Below are 15366 nucleotides of genomic sequence, written 5' to 3'. Positions count from 1 at the left end.
AGAGCATTACACTTTGTGATGAGGGTACTAAGAAAAGGCTCTGATAAATCCAAAGAAATTGCATATAAGTCACTAGTTCGTCCAGTAATGGAGTATGGGATCCTTACAAATTAGAACATATTAAGACATTGGAAAAGATTAAAAAACAGGCTCTCAAGCATTGTCGTAATAATTCAACATTAAAATGGGACACACTCATGGACAGGAGAACGCGAATTCGATTACGCGCAATATTTAAAACATACAGAGGTGAGCCTGCGTGGAGAGAAATAAAAAATAGGTTGCAGCTGCCAAATTACTCTTCAAGAAACGACCACTCACACAAACTGAGGGAAAGAAGATAGAGGACGGACACTGGAAAGTTTTCTTTTCTCAATCGTACTATCAGGGACTGGAATGCTGTACCTGCAGACTTATTAAAGGCTCTACCAATATCCCAAAAATGTATTTAAAAATGGGTTTAAAGACTTTACTAACAGACAGTAGTATATTGTCCACACTATTTTGTTTTAAAAGCATAGAGAGTAAGCAGAGAAACATAGTGAATCTCCATTGATTTGTATTGGGTGTGCAGGGTGTTGTAGTGAAAGTGCAATGACCTTCAAAGCAAATTCTGAGAGTTATAGTGGCAGAGAAATGAGTTAGATTAACAGTGAAGTTATAGTGAACATGCAAAAATAACTTGTAATAGGATCTAGGCTAGCGATTTTGAGGTTAATATGTGGTAAGTACGATTCTACAGAATAATAAGGGTGTTATGTGGTAAGTACGATTCTACGGAATAATAAGGGTGTAATCGTTGTTTTGTTATTTGAAGTGTTGTATCAATGAAGAAGTGTGTCGTGTCAGTGAAGTGTGTCGTGTCAGTGAAGTGTGTTTGTGTCAGTGAAGTGTATTTGTGTCAATGAAGTTTTATAGTTTATAGCAATAGTGAAAAATATTTGAACAGTGAAATGTTTTTGAAATGTTAGTAAAATCAGAATAGTATCAGTGAAATGTGGTCATAGTTTCAGTGCAGTGAGTGAGTTGGGAGCAAAATGAATGTAGTGCTGAAAGGTATTTGTGCATGTATGAACATATATCATATATACTCGTGGGTTTAAGTTTCGAACTTACGGTTAAGATACAAATTAGATTTATTTTAATTAATTATGTTATTTTAAGTGATTGTGCTTCATTTAATTCAGGATGCTCCTTGTTAATATTATTATACTCGTCATTATTATTGTTATTATTATTATTATTATTAATTGTAATTATAATTTACCCATTCGCAGTGTGAATAAATAAATAAGTAAATACATACATACATACATACATATAATGAAAAATATCCCCCTCCCCCTCGGACAATTCAATGTTGCCTGAAATTGTCCCAGGATAAAGACTTGTATTACCAAAAATATAATTTGTCTAATAAAAGGTTATATATTAGAGTTACAAAACGCAATTCCTGTAAAATTATATTTTTGTTCTCTATCAAGTTTTGAAAACACACTCCTCATTTATAAGAGTCATATCACTGTTGGTCCTTGAATCATCACTTAACATTATGATCACCTGACAATAACATACAGCTTTAAGCACTAAAATTAGAGTGACTTACCACACACAGGTGCAATATCAGCTTGACTAGCTTTCATTTGCAGCAATCGACTTTTGCTGGATTCCAGCTGTTGGTTCTTCAACTGCAAAAGAGTAAGTTCTTTCTTTGTGGATCCTAGCTCTTCCTTTATAATTTGATGATGTTTCCACGAATCCTCAAGTTCGGAACGAACTTTACCCAGTTCCTCAAAAAATGAATTAATTTTTTTAGAATTATCTTCCTTGAATTGTTCTAATGTTGTTATTTTCTTATTAAGCAATTTGCAAGCTTCTTCCTTCGAACTTAACTTTTCTTTCAAAAATGCAATTTCTTTTGACTTACATCCTAAATCAAGAATAAGACATTCAACAGTGTTAGAATTTTTCTCATCTATTAAGTTTTCTAATCTCTCCTTCAACAGTTGGTATAATTTCTCTTCATTAGCCATTCTTTCCTCTGCCAATTCACTGAGAAGAGCCTGTTGTAAGTTTTGAAATGTTTTATTTTCTTCTTCTAGGTGAGCAATCTTGTACTCTAAGTTACTTTTATCTTGAAGTGTAATATCCCTTTCTAATTTGATCTTCTCTAGCTTTAACAATTTTTCCTCCAATGTTTTACAATGTAGCTTGGCAGCATTGACCTCTTCATTATGCAATCGTTCTTGAAGTTCTTTCTCCTGATACTTCAATTGTAAAGTCTCAAGTTGGTTGATCAGTTCTACCTTCTCCATTTCTAAAGCACCCAATCTTTCCACCCATTTTGTTGGACAGAAAGGTGAAACTGGCTTAATCAAATTCACAGTGTCACGCTTTCGTCTTTTCAGTGGCCCACTTTCTGAAACCTGATCAGCATCTTCATGAATTACAAGCTCAATATTGTCAAAGTCACTATGAATTAATACATCTTGGTCAGCCACTTCTGTTTCCTCCAATTGAGTAATTTTGTTTGTGTAATTCTCCAACAAAGAAGAATGCGTTAAATTATTTGAGGCCACTGTAATTCCATCTACACTACTTTTTCCATTCAGTTCCTGTACTGGTGATGACAAGTCAGTATGTGTGTTACCAATCAGGATGTTTCCAGAGACTATATGTTTCTTTTCATATTCCAATCTTCTGCATTTTTCAGAGAGTTCTTCATTTTCTAACTTCGATCTTTCCAGTAATTCCTTTGCTTTTGCAACTTTTGATGTCAGTTGGGTACATTCTTGACTCACTTGCTTAGAGTTGCTCTTCACACTGCACAAAACCTCCTCAAGGTCTTCAACACGCTTAATAAGTATCTTCTCTGCTTCATCCTTTGCGGCTAGTAGGCTTTCAAGTTTAAGACTCTGTACAGTCATTTCATGTAAATGGGAATTTTCATTCTTCAAAAACATAATACATTGATTCGCTTTGTCTAAGTCAGCTTGAAGATCGGAAATTTTTCTTCCTAATGCATGCTCCATTTCTTCTCTTGCCGCAAGAAGGCTTTGTGTCTTCAGATACTGTACTGTGGCCTCTAGTTGCATTCTATTTGACTCATCAATCTCATCTTTGTTTTTTACTGCTTCATTTAAACAAACAACTTCAGCTTCTAATGTTGTCTTAATATTCCTCAAATGTTGCAGTTCATCTTTGAGGTCATTTACTTCTTTCACATGCAAGGCCTTCATCTCAGACACTTCATCTTTTATCCTGGAATTCAGGAGTTCAACTTGATTTTTATAAGAGATCAATTTTTCTTGACAACTTGTCATGTCTGTAATATATTTCCCTTCTTTCTCTTTATATTCCTGAAATTTCTCTTCAAATTCTATCAATTGTTGTTTATACACAGCTACTTCAGCCTTGTGTGAATCATGACTTGCCTTCTTCTCCAGCTGAAGAGTATCATTCACTGTAGTTACCTCCTTCAGTTGCAAAGTCAAATCTTCTACTTGTTTAGAAACTGAAGTAATTTTTGCTGTATGGTTTTCTTCTATTTCCTTTATTTTTGTTCTATATGAATCATGCAATATTGATATTTCATGCTGCAGATTTTGATTCAGACTATCCACTTGTTGTTTGTATTCTTGTACTTCATCATATGACGAAGCTACCTTCTTAAAAGCTTGCACCTCATCACTATATGCAGTTAGTTTTGCTTGGTAAGAAGCCAGTTCTTGTTTATTTATATGCTCAGTCTCAACTCTCTCCTGTAGCTGTGTATTTAGAACTTCAACCTCCTGTTGCAAAGATAATATTTTAGTTTCACATTTTTTTTCTGTCTCAGTGGTCTCTTGTATGCGCGCAATTAAGTTTACAATTTCTTTATCTTTTGAATTTATTTCCTCGGAAAAAGTTTCTTGGATTTTTATTAGTTCTTCATTAAACCTTCCATCAAGAGATTCCACCTGATCTTTATATTCCTTAAGCTGCATCTGACAGGCAGTGATTTCTGAAACATGACATTTCTCAGCTTCATTAGCATCTTGTAATCGAGAATTCAGGAATTCTATTTGCTGTTTACACAAGGTCAACTCAGCATCAAGTGCTTGACACTTACTGGAGTCTGCCTCATCCTGTTTTGATTCAAATTTATCTTTTACATTTATTTCCTGTTTTAATCTTTCCTCAATTTCCAATGCATTCTTCAGTTGATTGCTTAAAAGGGAAATCTGTTCTTTGTACTGTCTCTCGTTTTCTTCACGAGCACTTGAACTTTCTTCAAACTGGTTTTTGAGAAAAGAAACTTCATACTGATGATACTTCACCATTTCTTCTGCAGACTGTAATGATGTTTTCAAAGTCTGTAACTCTTCTTCATATGAAGACACTGCACTTTTGTGTGTTTCAATTAATTTTGCATTTTCCTGCTTAAGATTATCTTCACTGCTTACTATCTGTTGTAATTTAGCATTTAAATTTTTGCTTTCTTCTCTGTACTTTGACAATTCAGATTCCAAAGACTCTCTATGAGCTGCCAGAACTTTTGGAAAATTTTCTTCTGCTTCTGAAGCTTCCTGCAGACGTAAGTTTAATGCTTCTGCACGCTGTTTGTAAGATGCTAATTCCATTTCATGTGACTGTTGACAAGCTGCTAATTCAACCTCAAAGGTTTTCCTGCATTCTGTTAACTGTAAAGAAATGGCGGCCTCAGTCTTACATGTCTCCTGCAGTTGCAAATTTAATGTATTTATTTGTTCTTTACAAGAGCTCAATTCTATTTCATATGCTTTCTTGCAAGCTGACAATTCAGCTTCATAAACCTTTTTGTTTTCATTTAATTGTTCTAAGTATTTTTCCTCCATTTTTGAAGATTTCTGCAACTGAAAATTTAAGTTCTCAATTTCATGTTTATATGTTTCTAACTCCTTTTCAAAATCTGTATTTTCAACAGCTAGTTCATGTATATGTTTTGTTTTGATATTATCTTTGTGCTGATCTTTCAATGCAACAATTTCCTGATTCAATAATGTCACTTCTGACATATGAGACAATTTAAGTTCAGCTATCTGTTTCATTAATCCTTCTTTTTCCTCAGATGTTACTTGCAACTGGTGCTGTAATGATTCCACTAGATTTTTGGAAGAAGCCACATCTACTTCGATTCTGGAAGACTGCCCAATTAATGTTTGGCACGCTGTCATTTCCTCAGCATGCTTTTGCATCAATGATTGTTTTTCCTCATTAAACCTGTTCCTGTAAAACAAAATCATGCAATCAGAAATGCGTGGATAAACAGTGAAACTCCCACTTTACATATCATGTGGATTACACTAAAAAGTTGTAAAATTGAAACAAATTTAAAATCGAAGAAAGCATGTAAAAATGGAAATCTGACATTTTTTGCCTTATACATATTTTTAAGACTAATTTCACATAGTATTATAATGCTTAATTATTGCAAAATTTCATAAACATAAATCTCACTTTTATTTACCTGTAAAAAAATAAGTTCATGAAATAATGCTAAATGAAAACAAAATAAAATTTATTTTTAACAAGTTTAATACTGATATCTATTGACGTTTTTCTTTCTATTTCAATGCACAGAACTTGTTTTCGAGCTTACTGTACATCACTAGTATCATATATCATGGGTTTACAGGAAAAAGTTGGTAAATCTCATTGCTTTCGTATATAGTTACAAACTTTTTCCAGTAAGCCCACAATATCATACTCATCCTCTTTCACAATAGCCCTGCCAAGATTCTAGAATTCGTTACCTGCTAGCATCAGGGACTGTCGAAATAAAATTGAATTCAAACGGAAACTTACTAGGCACTTGGTCAGTAATTGAGACTCGTTCAGACATGGTTTCTTGTACATAGTTCTCTTAATCTACCACAAAATAACTCAATATATGGTAATTTCATCACTATAGAATTTTGTTATTCTAGGTTTAATTTGTAATTCAGTAAACACAAAAATATTCTTTGTTCTTAACTTCTATGATAAATTGTCTAGCTTTCATTAATCAGGTAATCTTGTCGTATTTTAATTTTTATTGTAATTGTAAATTTAATATTAATTGTAATTTTATTCTTCATATTATAGCCTGATGGCCTTATCTCTACCAGGTTAAATAAATACAGTAAATACTAAATAAATACTAATATCATTCCCCATATTGAACTGTTAGATATATCCTTTTATTGCTTCTCATTCTTTAAAATTTCTTCCTCTTCTGTCTTCATTCTCGCAAGCTAGTTATCCTCCATGACCTAATCTACGCTTCCTATCCCACATACGTTGAAACTGACATCCCAAGCCACAAATGTAGAGCTTAGATTATTATCACTGTCATTAACTACTGTCATTTCAACTAACCATCGTTTGGTATTTCATACTATTAAATTTGATTATCATTCAAATTCTATTAATCGTCATTTTGCCAGATCATGTAATGATACATATCTCCTGTATGGCTAACGGTAACACTATCTTAAACATCCCAGTCACATTCCTACTCAAAGAATGCAAGGTCAAGAAATGAAGTCTTTAAGAAGCAAGATGATTCAGCACTTCTGAATCCCAACCATTTACTTAAAAAACACAAGGCATAATTTACCATAATTACTCACGTAATTTCCCCCCCCTCGAGAAATCCCACCTCCCCCTTCCCCCAAGATTTTATTTTATTTATCAAATGACAGGCATTGACAATAACGTCATTTTCCCTCTGGCTTCCCAGTACAAACTGACAAAATCCTGTTTTCCTTAGACTTCATGATTTAGCAGTGGACAGTGTAGCAGACATTGGTTCATTTCTTGGTGAGGATCAGCACAAAGTGAGCAGCTGCTAGATCAGGCATGTCAGAAATCAGACACTGAAAGTGCAGTGTATGTGCACGGAACGCCGGTCTGTGCAGATTGCGTCATTCACGTGTTGCTCTTACCAGTTCTTAGCGGGAGGGATGTACAAGAATCTATTCTGCACTTCTAGTGTTCAATTAAATTGACATTTGGACATTATAAACATACTTAGCAAAAGGAAAAAAACACAATTACTGTCAGTGTCTATATTTGACAATAATTGTAACACAAGAAACAATAGACTTACTCAGTTACAATTCACAAAGCAGTCATTTGTAAAGAATCATTTATTTACATGATTTGTATACAGTATTTGAAGAAAATATAAATGTTGCAGTAATTTCGAAACAACAAAAAACGAACACAGTATTTCATTTTACGTAGTAGGTACTGATTATTTCAAAGTAATACTCTTTCATTGTTCCTCAAGCATTATTGGGACCATTGGTGCACAAATGTTAAAGAAAATATTTTACTCCCAATTACATGCAATAGGACACTGTGAGGCTTTTACACTAGAATCATTTCCTTGCTGTATATTAATATAAATTCACATTATTAATACATTGGATAAATTAAGCTTGAATTAAATTTATATATAGTTATTTGGAAAACGTTGAGAGCAAGTATCAGCAAGTTGGGAGCGTTACTGAATTGAGTTAAAAGAGTACTTCACAAGCTGTGAACCGAGGACATTTTCTTTATGTCAGGTTAAAAGATGTATTAACGTAAGTATATTAAGATAATATAGTAACATGAGATGGAAAATTCGCCATTATGTATTATTTTTCCAGAAAATTTTTCCGCCTTACAAATAGTTGCTTTGTTCTTTCCCTTACAACCTCAAAACCCTCACATGTATTCTTCACTCAATATTCTCACCACTTATCAGCTTATCAAATAAAAGTGTAAGTCGTCTAACCATTAATGGCTGTGTTAGTACAGACTCCAAAACAACACCATTGTCATGTTTGTCTTCCCATGAGAGTATTAATTAAGAAATAAGAACTGGCGAATATCATATTTTGAGAACTTTACTAATCTGATTTAAATTCTCACATCACTATTAGGTCCACATGATATGATGAAAGCCTTTCATTTTAAAATAATTACTGTTGGCTGAGGAAAACATCATAACAGTTACGTTATATGATTCGTGATTTCTCTTCTTCGTTATATCTGTGGACTCCTCACTTTATTTTTCATAACGCACTCACAATCACAGTTCAATGAGCACACCCGTACTGATCTGTTGTACTGAAATCAAAGTTGTTCTGCAACTGCAGGTAATGTACAGCCCTGTCGCATTCCCTCCAAGCCCATTCACTCCCTCCAGGTAGGAGAATAGGAACTGCACATCGCACAGAGACAAGTGCACAATGTGCGCGACTGCAAAATGTGCAGGGTTTTGACATGCCTGTGCTAGATGGATAAATTCAAAATCTATAGAGATGATGTGGAAGACAGTCATGTTCTGACATAAGCCTGAATTTCGCCACTGCTTCTTTACATCCCTTTAATTTTACTCTTTTGCAAGTTCTTCAGCTCTTTCCTTTTGCTGCTTTTTGGCTTTCTGTGGCATTCTCGAAGTTCATACTTTACCTTCCGCCTGAGATGTGGTTCAGAATTTATTGGTGTTTGAGATGGCAGCATCAGAGTCTACTAGTACTTTTGCTTCATTGAATTTTGTCAAGTTGAATTCGACATTTATACGTGTAATTCCTATAGCTTTGATTTCTCCATCAAAGGCAGTACTGTTGGTACCAGCAACTAGATAGTGACTAAACAATTTAGAGTAGACACCAGCTCCTACATTACTGCTTTCTTTTGTTTTTGAACCATCTGTATATATATGTAACCATTCGGGTTCTGGGTATCTCTTGTTTATTTCTTCTAAAGTGAGTTGTTTAGCTTGTCCAGCTGGAGTGTCATGTTTCTTTTCAATGTCGTTAATTCTGAGTGATACCGTAGTTCTATTTTTGGTAGTTCATTGGGTTTATTAATAAAGGTAATTGGGCAACTTCGTCCTGTAGACTATTTTTTCTAAAGAGCATGTCTGCTTTATGCATGAATGTTGCTTGAGTGACTAGTTTTTGGGGTGTAGAATCGGAAAATTGTAATGCTTTGGGTAAAGCTGTTAGTGTCATGCACATCATACATGCTTTCTTTTCTATTTCTTTCTTTACTGGAGGATTACCTGTAAAAATTCTCATTGCTGTTGCATTTGTAGTTTTTACTGCACCTGTGATAATCTAAGCATTCTGTTTTGCATTGCTTCTAATTTGTTCATCATTGTATCTTTGGCTGTTGCCAGTGCTTCTGATCCATACATTATTTATGGTTTTAATTATATTTTGTATAGTTAGTTACTTACAAATGGTTTTTAGGGAACCCGAAGGTTCATTGCTGCCCTCACATAAGCCTGCCATCGGTCCCTATCCTGAGCAAAATTAATCCACTATCTACCATCCCAGCCCATCTTTCTCAAACCCATTTTTATATTTTCCTCCCATCTACGTCTCAGCCTCCCCAAAGGTCTTTTTTCCTCCGGCCTCCCAACTAACACTCTATATGCATTCACGTGAAGAATACAATGTGTGCAGTTCTACGTTGTGTAACTTTGTCCATTCTCCTGTAACTTCATCCCTCTTAGCTCCAAATATTTTCCTAAGCACCTTATTCTCGAACATTCTTAACCTCTGTTCCTCTCTCAAAGTGAGAGTCCACATTTCACAAGTATATTTTGTATATTTTATTTAAAATATCTAATGAACTTCTCTTTGGAAATTTATCCTTTGAAGAGGTGGAAAAATCTAAATATCTTGGAGCAACAGTAACAAACATAAATGACACTCGGGAGGAAATTGAACGCAAAATAAATATGGGAAATGCCTGTTATTATTCGTCTGAGAAGCTTCTATCATCCAGTGTGCTCTCAAAAAAGCTGAAAGTTACATAAATAATACATTAATTTTAGCTTCGAATATTCACTGAAAACGAAAGTTCGTGCAAACTTGCTAATGTGGCAACACTGACAGTCCAAACATAACTAAATAAACATAAAAACTGCGTGGATTTCCTTTATTAAAACATATCACACAACACAAATAGTACACTAATTTTAGGTTCGAATATTCACTGAAAACAAAAGTTCATGTGAACTTTCTAATGTGACAAAACTGATGGCTCAGACCGGCAATTGGCACTTTTTTTTTTTTGCCCAACCAAAAGCGTCGTTGTTTTGGTACTCGTTACGAGGGATTTTTATTGTTTTTAACTTTTCCATTTCTTTTTTTTTTTTCTTTTTCTTTTCCTGCTAGCCTCTTGAGGATATGTGCATTTTTATGTAGTTTCTCTTGCATTTTGTTGACATGGTCTTCCCAGTCAATTTGTTGTCTCCTAAGTATTTGGTGCAATTGCTCTTTGCTAGTTGGTTGTTGTTGATTTTTAGGTTGAAATCACTGTTATGTTTTAAGGAGAAATGCTGGTAGTTTGTTTTTTACAGGTTCATTAGCATATTATTTTCATCAGCCCAAGTGTATAGGTTTTGCAGTGCTTCATTAATTGAATTTTCAAGACGCTCATTATGTTTCCTGTCAGGATTCTTTACTGATGTCCATAATACATCATCATCATCATCATCATCATCATCATCAGCAAACATGGCACAATTGATATTGTTCACTTTCTTGAGATTGGCTGGAAGGTCATTTATATATACATTAAAGAGAGTGGTGTTGGTTTTTAGGACAAGTTTTTCAGAATTTCATTTTCTTCACATAGTTTCTCCCTCTTACTTTAAACAAAACTGGACACTCTTTTTCCCTTCAATAGCATCTTTCGTGAAGATTCTACGTGGAGTGATGAGAGTCAATTTAATTTATTTTCTTCTGATGTTGTGTAATATGTACATCAACCAAAAGACCAAAGAGACAACAAAAAATACCAGGTACCGACCATTAAGCACGGTGGTGCTAGCATCATGGTGTGGGCATGTTTTTCTAGAAGTGGAGTTGGTCCTCTAGTCCAAATAGAAGGAAATATGGATCATTTCATGTATAGTGACATTTTAGAAAAGAATATGGTTCCACATGGGAGGAAGAATATGCCACATAATTGGATTTTTCAGCAGAACAATAATCTAAAACACACTTCCGGCCATTTAAAAAAATTCTTTGCAGGTAAAAAAAATCAAACTTTTGGATTGGCCAAACCAGAGTCTGGATCTTAATCTTATTGAATATTTCTGGTATGAATTGGATCAACGTGTTCGTTGTAGAAGTCACTCAAATAAGGATCAGTTCTTTGCTGCCTTATTGGAAGAATGGTCACAACTTCCACTCAGGCGATTGCAAAATCTTGTTGATTCAATGCCAAACAGATGTGCTGCTGTGATCAAAGCTTGCGGGTGTGCAAAGAAATATTGATTTTTTCTCAGAGTCAGAATGTTTTCATTTTATTATTACATACTTGGACTTACAAATTATTTTTGATCCAGAAGAATTTTCAATTATTTTTTACGCAAGGTAACTCTAAACTAAAAATATTTCCGTACTAAATGGATAAGAAATACGTACTTTCTAATTATCCACTGGAATTTTTTTTCTATTCAATAGTTATCTTTATGTAATTGTGACATATGCTTTCTACAAAATACTTTTAAGCGCTACTGTATATTATATATAATTTATTTATTTATATATATATATATACTTATATAAAGTACTTATATATATTTATATTTATATATATATATATATATATATATATATATCATCACTTTGGTAGTGAATGGTTCTATTCCACAGTGAGCAAGTTTCGAGATAAAGCGACTTGAAATTTTTGTGCAATCAGAAAAACTACATTATTTAACATTGTGAGAGTAAATTGGAAATTCAAATGGATTTTATGTTCTCATACAATTAAGAAGAATACTATACTATGTTTCATTTAATTAAAATATATTAATTTCAAACTTATATATTATAATGTGGCTTAGAACCTTTCACCATATTTAGGAATGAGAAATTAACTAACTTAAAGTGATGAAAGGGCATAACCCAAATCTGATAATATGAAACAAAATTACTGTAGATAAGGCTAGACACATGTATTTTATTTCAAAAAATTACCAATTACGGAAAAATCAGTAATATTAATCCTTTATGGCCACAATTTTGATTTGCAGGACAAGACTAAAAACCATTCTAAGTAATTATTCAAGGGATCCTCAACCTCATTTATGGCCTAATATTAAATTAATGTCAAATATCTGCAGGTAGTATAAAATGTTTGCAAATTAAAAATTTACACTGATTATTATAGGCCTAGATACTATACTTTTTAAATTAGGATAAACTGTTTTTGAAAAAGTGATGTACACAGGCGTGAAAGGATTAATACTATATTGAACAAATGATACAAAGCATTAATTATGTATAAGTCATCTGATGATGTTGCTGTAGTAGATGTTGCATCCTTCGGTATTAAGGATTAATAAAATGAATGATATGGTTTTGGGATGCTATTCCTTTTCTCAATTGGCAAGATTCTGAGTAGAGCATGCTGATATCACTCGTAAGAAAATCTGTTTCTCTTCATTTAGGTATCTTTTTCACTGTGATGGTTCGAAATTTCAGGTCACTCAATCTTTCTTTGAAAAATATGCGGGTTGAATTTCCTTTTCTGTATTGCAACCATTTTACCTTCAATCAGTTTAGGGTACCTTCATCCTCATAGTACTTGTTCTTATTAGTTATCAGTCGAGCAGAAAAAGTCTTAAAATCAAAGAAATCAGCAAAGTCCATTTCAACTACCCTACAGAAAAGGTTTTGTGTTTTGGCTGTTCGGGCAATAGTATACCATCTATCTGGGGTAAAAATATCAATCTTGTATTCTCTACTTTCAATGGCAAAATAGACACTATCACATTCCATTTCAGAATGACCAGAATCCATAAATTTTTGGTTAATCACGTTAATAGGTAACATCGTTACAGCATGCAGAAACATAGCCACATTTATACGGTTACAATTTTGTCCTGATGCTGTACCCGAATAGTCACTTCTTGTACTGCTGGATGAACATTTCTTAAAGTTTTCCAAAGACACGTTGCTATTTCTGAAGACCTTTTTGATCCAACACCTTCATGCCACATAAAATTTACAGCCTCAGAGTTACCCAAATTATATGTAGTGAAATTAAAAGTTTTCAATATCTGTTTGTAATATAATTTTCCAATATTCAACACTGGTGTGACAAGCATTTTTTACATATACATTGTGAAACAGGAAAATGAATTTTCAGATTTAGCTCTTCTCTTATTAGCTTCTTTATATTCACTTGCTTCTTGTTTTCTAGCCACACGCAGATCCATTTTTACCTTAAGTGCTTGTTTCCCTGCCTCATCTTTGTTATTAAAAAGCATACATAAATCACATTAATCCTTTTTCGGCCTGTGAAAACCATAATTAAATTCAGTGGTGAATTTCTTTATAATAACTGGACTGCACACTATTCTCTATAGTCACTGTATAGCCTGTTTTCGGATAAGCCAGAAGCAGGTTACTTCATTTTAGTAGAACTTCGGCAGTAATGTGAAGATAATACTGGTAGCGCCTTTATATTAGGCCTATGAGACCTTAGTATGTTTTTCGCACTCTCTGTTTCCTTGTGTGGTAGGGATTTCTTGCCTCTACTGTTCCGGTATTTGTAATTTCTTTTGAACATTACGTTTCCATTTTGTCGAATTTCATTTCCTTTTCTTAGTTAAATTGCTGTCCTCTGTTGTCTTGATTTCTCTCGCTTATCTGATTTTTTCTCAACTTGTTCTGTTATCTTCTGTCCATCAGTGTGTGCTGGTGATTGTAAATTATCCTCAGAAGTTGTCTCTTCATCCTCCCCTTTGGATGGTATGTCCAATCATTGTCACTAATATCCCCAAATAATTCATCACTACTGTTTTCAAAGTCTGAATTTATGTCAGTTTTACTAGAAGTTGATTTTGATGACTCAGTACACAAAAATTAATTAAACTCTGCTGCCACAAATTCAAATTCCTAAGCTCCCAGAAATTAAAAATAAAATAATTTAAGCATTTTATGTCGTTTAAATCTCTTCACAATTCACAACCTTTCTGAGCATTCCTGTTCAAATGAAATCGTGAATGGATGTAAGACACTTGCAGGTGGATTAAGACCCTTCACAACCGTACAAACATTCGAGATTTTTTCCTTCCAATGGAACTGTGAATGGATGTAAGAGACTTAAGCCTATTCACAACTCAGTAATTTGTGGTATAGGACTTTTCACAAAATTCAAATATCTCTTCATTTTTTAAACTAATTGCATATTACCTTTAACTAATGTAAAATTTAGAGTTCTTAGCCTCCATAAATGATTTTAAGTCAAAAGTCAAAATTTTGTGGGTTAGGACCCTTCACCACCAAAGCGACGATATATATATTAGTAGTATTAAACATTAATTCCATTGGTATATAAATTGTTAGGTTTATTTATGACTGGTTTATTTCTGATATTTTGTACTCATTGCATAATTTCCCTCCTCAATATTTAGCCTCCGAATATTTAGAAGGGGGGGAGCGGTGAAATCATGAGATTAAATTGTAGACATTAATAATCACCTTATTATTTTCTGTACAGCTTATAGTGGCACTGAACAATAGTGTTTAAATAGAAATGTCTAGTTCAACAGCGTAATTTCCCTCCTCAATATTTAGCCTCCGAATATTTAGAAGGGGGGGAGCGGTGAAATCATGAGATTAAATTGTAGACATTAATAATCACCTTATTATTTTCTGTACAGCTTATAGTGGCACTGAACAATAGTGTTTAAATAGAAATGTCTAGTTCAACACTGTGAAGTTTTCGCAGCTTACAAATGTTAGAAACATTAACAATAATTGTAAATGGATCTCTCTGCAACTTTGTGTGAACTTTAGAGTCTGCTTTGTGTTACAAATCATCCGGGACTAAACCCCCTAACTAATTTACAATATAAAGCAAAATGGCCAGTAATTCTGTTTACCTATTTTCATCAAACACAACAAATCTATAATGCAAGATACGAGGTTTTATTTCTCTTTAAAAGAAAACAATGCAACAGATTCATAACAATGCTTCTGAGTTTGAATTTAAAACCTCGCACATTGTCGCCTATATAACATACTGGTTCTGCTCACGAAGACAGATAACAAAATATATCGTATAAATTTAACACCTAGTCACCTAGTCAGATTGACCTGTGATGTCAAATTACCTAGTAGGCAAGAATGAAACCAAGCAATAAAATTTCCTCCAGAAAATAAAGGAACTATACAATTATATTAAATGTTGTTGTTTTCTAATGCCAGGCATTTGACAATGAAGTCATTTGACCTCTTGCACTCCAATATTTTTCAAAGATATTATCATGACCAGCCACTGAAGCACAGATTTTGAGATGTTCCGAATCCATTTCTTGGTTTGAGTTGCACAATGGAC

General features: G+C 33.6%; 1 protein-coding gene across 13 annotated transcripts in view; it reads right to left on the bottom strand.

Annotated features, from left to right (window-relative positions):
- LOC138698194 (A-kinase anchor protein 9-like) overlaps positions 1-15366 on the bottom strand; it is a 630353-nt gene that overhangs the window by 535887 nt on the left and 79100 nt on the right. For all 13 annotated transcript variants that reach the window (XM_069823957.1, XM_069823962.1, XM_069823964.1 and 10 more), the window contains exon 8: positions 1607-5247. In XM_069823957.1, coding sequence (XP_069680058.1) covers positions 1607-5247 — 3641 coding nt within the window. The remainder of the gene's footprint in view (positions 1-1606; positions 5248-15366) is intronic.

The sequence above is a fragment of the Periplaneta americana genome, chromosome 4, assembly GCF_040183065.1.
Source record: "Periplaneta americana isolate PAMFEO1 chromosome 4, P.americana_PAMFEO1_priV1, whole genome shotgun sequence".
Classification (NCBI taxonomy): domain Eukaryota; kingdom Metazoa; phylum Arthropoda; class Insecta; order Blattodea; family Blattidae; genus Periplaneta; species Periplaneta americana.
This window is presented reverse-complemented; position numbering and strand designations above follow the sequence as displayed.